This window comes from Rhincodon typus, chromosome 17 (genome assembly GCF_021869965.1).
Source record: "Rhincodon typus isolate 14 chromosome 17, sRhiTyp1.1, whole genome shotgun sequence".
In the NCBI taxonomy this organism is placed as follows: domain Eukaryota; kingdom Metazoa; phylum Chordata; class Chondrichthyes; order Orectolobiformes; family Rhincodontidae; genus Rhincodon; species Rhincodon typus.
This window is the reverse complement of record NC_063348.1, coordinates 35394151-35404897: the sequence shown is the minus strand read 5'-3', so window position 1 is coordinate 35404897 and position 10747 is coordinate 35394151. Positions and strand designations below refer to the sequence as shown.

The following is a 10747-nucleotide window of genomic DNA, read 5'->3' as shown; positions in this document are numbered from 1 at the left end:
GGGGGGGGGGGGGGGGGGGGGGGGGGGGGGGGGGAGGGAGGGAGAGACGGGGCACGAGAGAGAGAGAGACACTATGGGTGCGGTCAGATATGACACTGCTGAAAAGGTATGTCATTATATTTTATTTTCAGAAAGGCAATGGCAGTTTGAGTTTCGAAGGCTTTTCTATGACATTTCAAAACTGAAAGATATCCATCATCTTCCTTTAACTTACTAAAACCAGGCACTGTGTTCCAGTTAGATAAATTCAATCATACAGACAAAGCAATGTATAATATGTTGGCTCCTGTTTAGAAGTACTTACAATTTCAACCATTTCTCTCAATCCTCAGTACTGACTTAAGGACTAATCTTTTCAAATAAAATGTAAACAGTCACTTAAAAAGTGAAAAATGCACTTTTGTTCGCAACTATAGTACAGTTAATGCCCACAGCCTTGGCTCTGGATTTGAGTCGATTCTGTTTACAGTCCACTCTCAATGAGCTCCGGGAAAGGTGAAATGAAAAAGGCGGGCAACCTTTTCAGCTCCCATATTGGTCAGCACTAAAAATGAAAATAGAAATCCACACACTAGTGTTCAAGCACCACATATAGGATAAAATTCCAAAGTAATACATTAATGGATTAAATGGCCAGAAAATTGCTGTGCTGACTTGTGTTTTTGCACTTTTAGGGAGCAATGAAGGCATTCTGCCTTCCTTTTCAGAGTTTCTACGCCTGCAATTTTTGTTTGGCCTTTTCACTGAGATGAATCTGTTTTTTTCATATTACCCTATTTTCACATTCTTTTGATTTGCTTTACCACAACGTACACCATTTACCAGGTTCTTGTTTCTCTACTGAGCAGCTCAGTATATTCAAACCAATGGCCAGCAACTTCCAATTACAACATTCATACTTTTGCCTTCACTTGAAGAGTTTTGCTTCTTCATCTTTCAGTTGTGACAGAGTCAGCACATGAAACAACACTGCTTGTGTTCCTACCTGGGAAATGAGCTGCTTGAACTCTGTGACTGTTTGATTAAGATAAGCACGGATGCTGATGGGTGGAAGCAGAGTTCCCAATTTTAGGTCGACCACGTGCACTTTCACCATCACTTCTAAAACAAAAAATACGGATCAATGAGATGGACAAAACAACAATAACATCTTTCTTCTGACACCGATCACACTGTTTTGCGGCCTGGGTACTGAGTCATGGTCCTGACTTCACTTATTCGTCAAAACTTATCAGGTGGCTTTGGATGCACTACAGGCTCAAGCATATGATCCAAACCAAAAGGCCAGTCTTGGGGTAGAGGATAGTGCCTTGTTCATGGGGCAGAGAGGCAGTGCCCAGGCAGCTCTACACTGTTGGACGAGCAGCATCTGGATAGCAGGCAGGGGTGCAACGCCTAGATAGCACTGTGCTGACAGACGGTGTAGTGTCAGGAGAGTATTGCACAGTTACAGTACTGCCCAGAGAGCACAGCCTTGTCAGAGAGGGATTGATTGGACAGTGCTGCACTGACAGAGGTGCAACACCAGGGGAATCCCATACTGGCAAGATGGCAGCACCAAGGGAGCATTGGCTGTCAGAGAGGCAGCAGTGAGGTAGAGCTGGACCATTGTAGTGGCAACACAGAGGGAACATTGCACTGCCAGAGGGTCAGCACTGAGGAAGTGCTGCTATGTCAGAGGGTAGTCAGACTGATTTGTTGGTGGCACCATAAAATAGTATTTTAACTAAGAAGTCACAGGCTCCAAATACATTATCAACATTTTCTTCTAATTAAAATTAGATTCTCTTCCTGCCACTCATGAAAGTAACTTACCGCCAGATTTGTAAGGCTGAAATGTTTGATTAGGTTGTCTTGTTTCCAGGAGCAAATCAAACATATATGATGACTTCACTCCACCCAGAAGTAGCCCCACTGGGGTATCCTCCTCTCCCTCATAAGAACGCTCCAAGTAATCATGGAACTCGTCATACTTGACCAAACGACAGCAGTCAATTGGAACTGCATCTTCTAAATCCATCAGCTTCCAATAGAGGACACAGAAACAGAAGCTGTTACTAACTATTCATGCATAATTAATGCTAATGTTACTATCGTTATCTGTTGGAAAAGGATTACAAGAAACTATAACAAGCCTTAATAAGTAGACTCAAAAGGTGGCCAGCTACCCCGTCATGTCTGTGCTGGCTCTTTGTGAGTGCAGTAGGATATAGTCCCACACCCTTTTTCTTTACATGAGCAAGCCTTTAACTTCTTCATCCTTAACAGCCCGTACCAAATCCCTTTAAAATTATTTATTGGAATCAATTTCCAGCATATTTCAGGTCAAGCATTCCAGATTCTGACACCCAAGTCGAACAATTTGGCCTCATCTCACTTCCCAATCTTTTGGATCCATAATCTCTAGTGATTGAACTACATATCAGAGGAAATATTTTCCCCCTTTTTAGTCTTATCCAGCTAATCCTATCTAGTCATCTAGAAATACTCATTCAAATCCACATACCTTGTATGCTATCTCCACAGCTTCTTGCAATGTTTTGTCCTTATGGACCTCCAGTTTGTTTTCCATCATTACCTGCCGCACAGGATGCATGCAGAACAGCTTGATCTGTGATAGAAAGACAGTTTTGAAGATCTCCACTTGCAAATTGTATAATGTGCGAAATAGCCAACATTTTAAGGTCATTCTAATGTGTTATCAAGAAACAACTAATATCACTGAACACTGAAAAGGCAATGGGCCTTGACAACACTAACATTTGTGAAGACTTGTGCTCCAGAACTAGCTGCGCACCTAGCCAAGCTATTCTATACAGTTGCAATACTGACAACGACCCAACCTCGTGGAAAATTGAGCAGGTATGTCAAATCCAACAGTCCCAATTACCACCCCCTAAGTCTACTCTTGATCATCAGTGAAATGATGGAAGAAGTTGTCCAAAGTGCTATCAAGCAGCACTTACAAAGGTATAATCTGTGGACTGACACGCACTTTGGATTCCGCCAGAGCCACACAGTCCTCTCCTCCCCACAGCCTTGGTACAAAAATGGACAAATCAGCTGAACTCCAGAGGTGAGGTCACGGTAAGTGTCCTTGACATCAAGGGAGCAGCTAACTGATCACAGCATCAAGGTGCCTAGCAAAACTGGAGTCAGTAGGAATCAGGATGAAAGCTCTGTGCTGGTTGGAGATCTACCTAAAACAAAGGAAGATAGTTGTGGCTGTTAGAGGTCAGTTATCTCAGTTCAAGGGCATCTCTGCAGGAGTTCCTCAGGGTAATCTTCAACCTAACCAGCTTCAGATGCTTCATCAATGACTTTCTCTCCGTAATAAGTTCAAAGAAGCAGTACATGTCAAGGTCCTGCTGCAGATGGACAACATTCAGGCTTAAATTACTAAATGACAGGAAATATTCACCCACCACACAAGCATCAGGCAACAACTCAATTTCCAATAAGGGAGATTATAATCAGCCCTAAACTTTCAATGGTATTATTATCACTGAATCTTCCACAATCAACATTCTGGAGATTACTACTGTTCAAAAACTGAACTGGATAAAGCCATACAAATATTTTAGCTACAAGACTAAGTTAGAGGGTAGGAATGCCTAATTTCCTTCCCATCTCCCCAGTGTCTGTCCACTACCTACAAGGCACCAGTCAGGAGTGTGATGGAATACTCTACAAGTCTTAGACTGGTACAACACCAACAACACAAGTAGTTGTACACTGGAGTTGTTGGTTGGTTCACGTGCAAACATTTTGTCCCCCTTCTAGGTGACATCTTCAGTGCTGTCTAGCCTCCTTTGAAGCGTTGTTGTTCTGTTCCGTTCTGAATTTATATGGTTCAGTATGTTATGGGGGTAGTTCTGTTCCCAGTTTTGCTCTGTAGTGGTATGGGTTTATTTCAACATGTTTGTTTATGGTACCAGTGGTTGAAAACCAGGCTTCCAGTAATTCTTGTGCTTGTCTTTGTTTTGCTTGTCCTAGTACTGGTACGTTGTCCCAGTTAAACTGATGTCCTTCTTTGTCAGAGTTGTACACCATCCAGAACAAATACTTAGCTGGCACCCCAAACACCACCTTTAACATTCACTCCCTTCACCATCAACATATAGTGGCATCAATGTGTATCATGTATAAAGTGCCATGCACTAACATGTTACTTTGACAACAACCTCCAAGTCTAAGATCTAGAAGGACACAGGCAGTCTGTTCATGGGAACACCAGCACCCGCAAGTTTTCTTCCAAGTCACACAAGTATCTGACTTGGAACTATATCACTGTTCTGCCAGTGTCACTGTGTCAAAATCCGAGAACTCGCTTCTTAACATCGTTGTGGGTGGAGGTACATCCCAATGGAATGCAGCAATTAAAGTTGGCAGCTCAACGTTACCTTCTCCAGGGCAATTAGGGATGGACAATAAATGCTGGCCTAGCCAGTGATGCCCACATCCTTTGAACAAACAAAGAAAAATAGTCCTTGATAGCACTATAAATGACACCTTCAGTCACTTTGCTGATGATTGGTAATAAATTGTTGAGGTCTTAACTGGCTAGATTGGATATCTTTGGCTTTTTCTAGACAGGATATACTGACCAATTTTCCACGTTGGTGGGTAAATGCCAGGGTTGCAATTATACCTGAACAATTTACTAAGTGTGGCCATTTCTGGAGGACAGATCTTCAGTATTGAAAGGTAAAACCACGACGGCCCTACTGGAACATTGTGTTCCTCTCTCATTAAAAAGAGATGATTGGTGGTTTAAACTCGAAGGTTGTATGCCTCAAGTAAGAGGCGAGGCTGAGGAGGAGAGTGCTTCATGGTAACCTTAGCCGGTGTGGGAAATTAACTCTGTAGGTGGTGTTACTCTATATCACAAACCAGCCAGCTGAGCTGTTACAGCCAAGATATTGTTGGAGATCATAAGCTTTGCTGTCTATTGCCCTCAGGCATTTCTTCATATTGTGCAAGTGGATCGAGTTGGCCTCCCTGAAACAAAAAATCAGCATTCCTACCAATTCATGGGAATCTCTTGCTCAGGACCACCAAAACAAAGAAGAATCGGAAGGTGCCAACTATTTACAGCATCTCTGACAAACAGGGGAAGCAAAATGTGAAAATGTGAGCATCCCACCCACCCACCCATCAAACACCACCTGCCAAACTGTGGCTGAGTGTGCAGTCCCAACATTGGACTATTTTAGTCACTTCAGAGCATAAGGGAGTCATCCCTGATCCCGCGCAACTGTAAGAGAAAAGACAGAGCATTTGTCTGGGGACTTGTGGAGATGGCACAGATAGACCATCACTCTGGACTTCTGACTGAAGAGGTTTGTAAATGCTCACGTTTTTTCTTTAATACTGAGGTGTTCAGTTGCCCCATCGTTGACAATGTGTTTTTGCAGCCACCTCCTCAGCTTAGTTGTCCATCACCATTCATGACTGCATGTTACAACACTGCTGAGTTTAGATCTAATCTGATGAAAGAGGGTTGACTTAATTGAGAATCAGAAGCTAAAGCAGACAACAGTCATGGAGTGATGTGTTTTTCAAGCTTGTGCTGACATCAGTGAGCAGGCATCTGTAATCTCACCCATCTCTACAAACCTCTGCTGCACTGTTCTAATTCTGGTTTACTTGCATATTCCCAATTTTAATTGTTCCATCATTGGTCATCATGCGTTCATTTCGCAAGACCCAACCTAAACCTGGCTGTCACCTTTAAAATACCGTTTAAAGCCCTGCCTGTTTGACCAAGTTTTTAGTAACCTGCTCTACTATCACACTATGAGGCAAAGTGTTTAATTTGATAAAAGCTCCAGTCCAGTGCATTGGGATGCATTTCCACATTAAAGGCGGTTTCTAAATTTATGTAGTTGTTGCTGTACTTAACTTTGAAGACATGACAACTCAAACCACACGTCAAATCAACAATTATACCTAAAACACGACATAGTGTAACTAAGAAGTAATTCAGTGATTTAGCACATGATACCACAAAACATGTCAGTTTTATCATACGAACCAAAGGAGGGGTTATATTTGAACCCAACTACGTATCATACCTTGCAAGTGTTACGTTCAATTTCCCGCTGCCTTTTTTCTTGTTCTTCTGTTTCTTTCTCCTTCTGGACTAGATGCTTGATGTGCTCAGGAAATTCATGGACCTCCAAGAACTCTATCAATGAACAAAAATTAGCCACTATACTTCCAAAGGAAAACAGAAAGCTAAATATTTTAGTTCATGGTTTACATTCTGGATCATTAATGCACGAAGAATTTAAGAATTTAAATCAAGTTAATGATTGCTCACAAAAAAAAAATGCAGTGTGGAAGAACGGGAAGATATTGGGACCTAAGGTATGTAACCAGAGGGATGAAGCACAAATCCCGAGAGATGATAATGGACCTGGCACAATTATACATACACAAAAAAATAGAAAAACTTGCATTTGTATAACGCTTTTCATAATCTTGGGAAACCCCAAAGTGCTTTACAGTCAACAAAATATTTCTGAAGCGTAGTCAATGTCGTAAAGTAGGAAAGACCGCAGCCAATTTGTGAACACCAAGCCTTTTTTTAAAGAAAGGTTTGAGTCAATTGGTTGAATATATCATTATCTGGATCAGTCTCAATTTGTTTGATGTTGTTCATGTGAAGCACTCTAGAATATTTTCCTTTGTTAAATGGGCTATACCAATGCAAGGTATTGACATTATATACAAATTACAATCTATAATTCTAACCCCAACTTCCAAACGTTTTCCCTCTATGACCCCATTTCAAGACCTGGATATTGTTAGCACCCCTCAGACTACTGCTAGTGTCGGAGTAGAGTTGTAACGTCTGGTCAGAGCTCCGCAACACTAACGGTGGTCTCAAAGATCACAACTCCATAATTTCAGTTCAGTGCTTGGGAAGCACCGCCCTAGAGATGGTGCTGGCATAGCAAAGTAAATTTGTATCCAGTTTAAGTAGAGTTAGGAGAGAATATTGAGTTTGAGATGGCTTTATACGATGAGACCGTATAATGAAGAGACTAGTCACATAGTGTGGGTCCTCAAGAGAATGGATAAACTGAACTCTGCTCATTCTATAAACAGGAGATAGATGCAAAGCAAGAAGAACAGCATAAAGCCTAGATGTAACTGCTTTGTGCAGAGGAGGTGAATGCACTGAATGGACACTACAGAGAGTCAATAGCATGTTGGGAGTTGGTGGGGGGTGGGGGTGTAATCTTTTCTGACTCTGTCCTTTCCAAAGTTTAAATCTCAGTGATAATTTATAACTGAATCAAGTCACAGTGGTGCTCAAAATCAATTCATGTATCCTTCCTAACTATGGTTCAGCATGAATTATACAACAGAGCATCTATGGAGTTCACTCTTGCATCTTTCATCTCGATTCCTATCTGCATGAGCTTTGTAGTTCGAATTAAAAAAAGGCAGAAGTGAAAATCAACATATTACAAATTTCAAAACCTCACAACAAGGATTTCAAGCTCCAGGTTTGGCTACTATTTATTGTCAATGGTTTGCACTGATCAACATTTACACATGTGGCAAGTTAAAAAGATTTTAATTTATACAGCACCTTTCCAGACCACAGAACAACCTAAAATACTTTAAATGAAGTCACTACAGTATCGTAAAATAACAATATGACAGTCAATTTATAAACAGCAAGCTCCAAAAAACAGTAGAGATCATGAATAGATCATTCGATTAGTGATGTTAGTTGAGGAATAAATGTTGGTCAGGCTATCAGAAGAATTTCCCTGCTCTTCACCAAATAGTGACATTAAACCTTTGATGTCCATCTGACAAGGCAGATTGGGCCGTGAAAATAGAACAGTACAGCATAGGAGCAGGCCTTTCAGCCAACCATGTCAGTGCTGACCATGATGCCATTCTAAACTAATCCCATCTGCCTGTACATGGTCCATGTCCCTCTATTCTCTGCCTGCTCATGTGTCTGCCTAAATGCCTCTTAAACATTGTGATCATATAGCCTGACTTAAGCTTTATACTACTGCAACATGACTTTTTATACTCATTGCCCCCACCAATGAAGGCAAGGGATACCTTCTTCACCTCCTTGTCCACTAGTGCTGCCACTTTCAGGGAGCTATAGACATGTACCCCAAGATTCCTCCGTATATCAATGCTCCTGTATATTTTGCTCTTGCATTTAACCTCCCAAAATGCATCACCTCACAGTTGCCTGGATTAAACTCCATCTGCTAGTTCTTTACCCAACTTTCCAACTGATCTCTATCCTTTGACAGCCTTCCTCACTATCCATAATTCCATCAATTTCCACTTCATCTGCAAACTTATAATTCAGACCACTTACATTTTCATCCAAGTCATTTATACACATTACAAACAACAGAGATCCCAGCATTGATCCTTGCGGAAACACCACTGGTCACAGACCTCTAGTCAGAAAATCACCCCTCCACAACTACCCTCTGTCTTCTGTGACCGAGCAAATTTCAATCCAACTTATCAACTCACCATGGATCCTATGTGACAATCATCTGGACCAGTCTGCCAGTGTCAAATGCTTCAATAAAGTCCATTTAGATAATATCTGCTGCCATACCCTCATCAACCATCTTTGTCACTTCCCCAGAAAACTCAAATCAATTGTGTGAGATAAGACTGTTCTTCAATAAAGCCATGCTATGCCTAATAGGTCAATTCTTCCCTAAGAATCTTCTCCAAAAATTTCCAAACTCACCAGCCTATTGTTTCCTGCAATTATCCCTGTTGCCCACCTTAAACAAAGGAACGATATTACCCATTCTCTGGTCTCCTGGGACCCTCCTATACGGCTAAATAGAATGCAAAGATCTCTGGCAAGGCCCCAGCAATCTCCTCCCTTGACTTCTTCAGTATCCTGGGATAGATCCCATCAGGACATGGAGTTTTATCTATTGCAATGCTTTTCAAGGCATTCAACATCCACTACTTTTTAAACAATGACATGCCTTAGAATTTCAGCACAGCTCTCCCTAATTTTACCATTATCCATGTTCTTCTCCTTGGTGAATATTGATGCAAAGTACTCATTAAGGACCTCATCTGGCTCCATGTATAAATTCCTTCCTTTCTCCTTGGTTGGACTACTCTTTCCTTAGCTACCCTCTTGCTCCTAAATGTATATATAAAATGCCTCGGCATTCTCTAATTCTACTTGCCAAGAATTATTTCATGGTCCCTACTTCCCTGTTTTATGTTCTTTTCTGCTCCTTTTATATTCCTCAAGGGCATTTTCTAGTTTCAGTTGCCTAAACCTTATAATATGCTTCCTTTCTTTTTTTTGATTAAACTTCAACATCTCTTGTCATCCAGGATTCCCAAATCTCGCCATCCTTATCTTTTATCCTCACAGGAACATGCCGGTTCCTGATATCTGATCAACTAGCCTTTAAAAGATTCCCACATGCCTGATGTGGATTTATCCACACCCCAAATCTAATTTTTTGAGTTCCTGTCTAATAGTGTTGTAATTATTTTTCCCCCAATTTATCACTTTCACTTGATGACCAGTCTTATCCTTAAGGATAACAACTATCTTAAAACTTATGGGATTATGATGATTGTTCACAAAATGGTGCCCCCGCTGAACTTTGATAACATGGCTAAGCTCATTCCCCAACTCAGGGTCTAGTGCGGCCTTTTCCCTAGATGGACTACCAATATATTATTTCAAGAAAACTTTGTGGATGCACCTAATAAATTCGACCTATCCAAACTCCTGGCACTAAGGGAGTCCCACTCAATAATGGGGGAAATTAAAATCACCTACTACAACATTTCATCTAAAAGAGACCGATTTATGAATATTTCAGGCATTTATCAATGCCAGGGAGTTAATGACATCACACAATACAAGTGTCTATTCATAAAGGTTGTCTACTGAATGGAATGATGGAAGTACCATGGGATCATGCCTGATCAAGAATGCCCAAATGTCGCTGGTTGACCGCAGGCAGATAGCCCAACTTTTGCACAAGTTAATGCAATGATCATGTCAAATTATTAAGGAATGAAGTTGTTGACTTGCTCGCCGAGGTGGCTTGTTTTTGTTGACGTTTCATCACCATGCTAGGTAACATCAACAGTGGAGCCTCTGATGAAATGATGTTATTCTACACCACTTGGATTTCATACGTTCTCGTCCGTTATGGTGAGTACTGTCCTTTCCGGTTTTGGTCTGTATGGGTTGGTACATGGGGTCCAATTCTACATGGTTGCTGAAGTATGGGTGGAGAACTGTGCCTCTAGGAATTCATGTGCATGTCTATGTTTGGCTTGGGCTACCATGGTTACTTTGTCCCAGTTAAATTGATGGCCTTCATTGTCTGCGTGTACTGATATCAAGGAGAGTTCATTGTGCCGTTTTGCTGCTGGTTGATGTTCATGTATCCTGATGGCCAATTTCCTTCCTGTCTGTCCGATGTAACGTTTGCGGGCAGTCATTGCATGGTATTTTGTAAACCACATTGGTTCTGCATGTTGTGGGAATGGGATCTTTAATCCTTCTGAGTATTTGTCTTAGAGTGACTGTGGGCTTGTGGGTCACCATGATTCCTAGTGGTCTTTGGAGTCTTGTTGTCAGCTTCAATATGTTCTTGATGAAGGGCAGTGTGACCTAACATACTGGCCACACTGCCATACATCAAGAACATATTGAAGCTGACAACAAGACTCCAAAGACCACTAG

At 41.4% G+C, this 10747-nt stretch overlaps 1 protein-coding gene across 4 annotated transcripts in view; it reads right to left on the bottom strand.

Annotated features, from left to right (window-relative positions):
* Positions 1 to 523: 523 nt before the first annotated feature.
* Positions 524 to 10747, bottom strand: part of usp47 (ubiquitin specific peptidase 47) — a 100828-nt gene continuing 90604 nt past the window's right edge. For all 4 annotated transcript variants that reach the window (XM_048607000.1, XM_048606998.1, XM_048607001.1 and 1 more), the window contains 5 exons: positions 6078 to 6190; positions 2507 to 2611; positions 1816 to 2023; positions 986 to 1101; positions 524 to 544 (listed from right to left, as the gene is read on the bottom strand). In XM_048607000.1, the coding sequence (XP_048462957.1) occupies positions 539 to 544; positions 986 to 1101; positions 1816 to 2023; positions 2507 to 2611; positions 6078 to 6190 (548 nt within the window). In that variant the 3' untranslated portion in view covers positions 524 to 538. The remainder of the gene's footprint in view (positions 545 to 985; positions 1102 to 1815; positions 2024 to 2506; positions 2612 to 6077; positions 6191 to 10747) is intronic.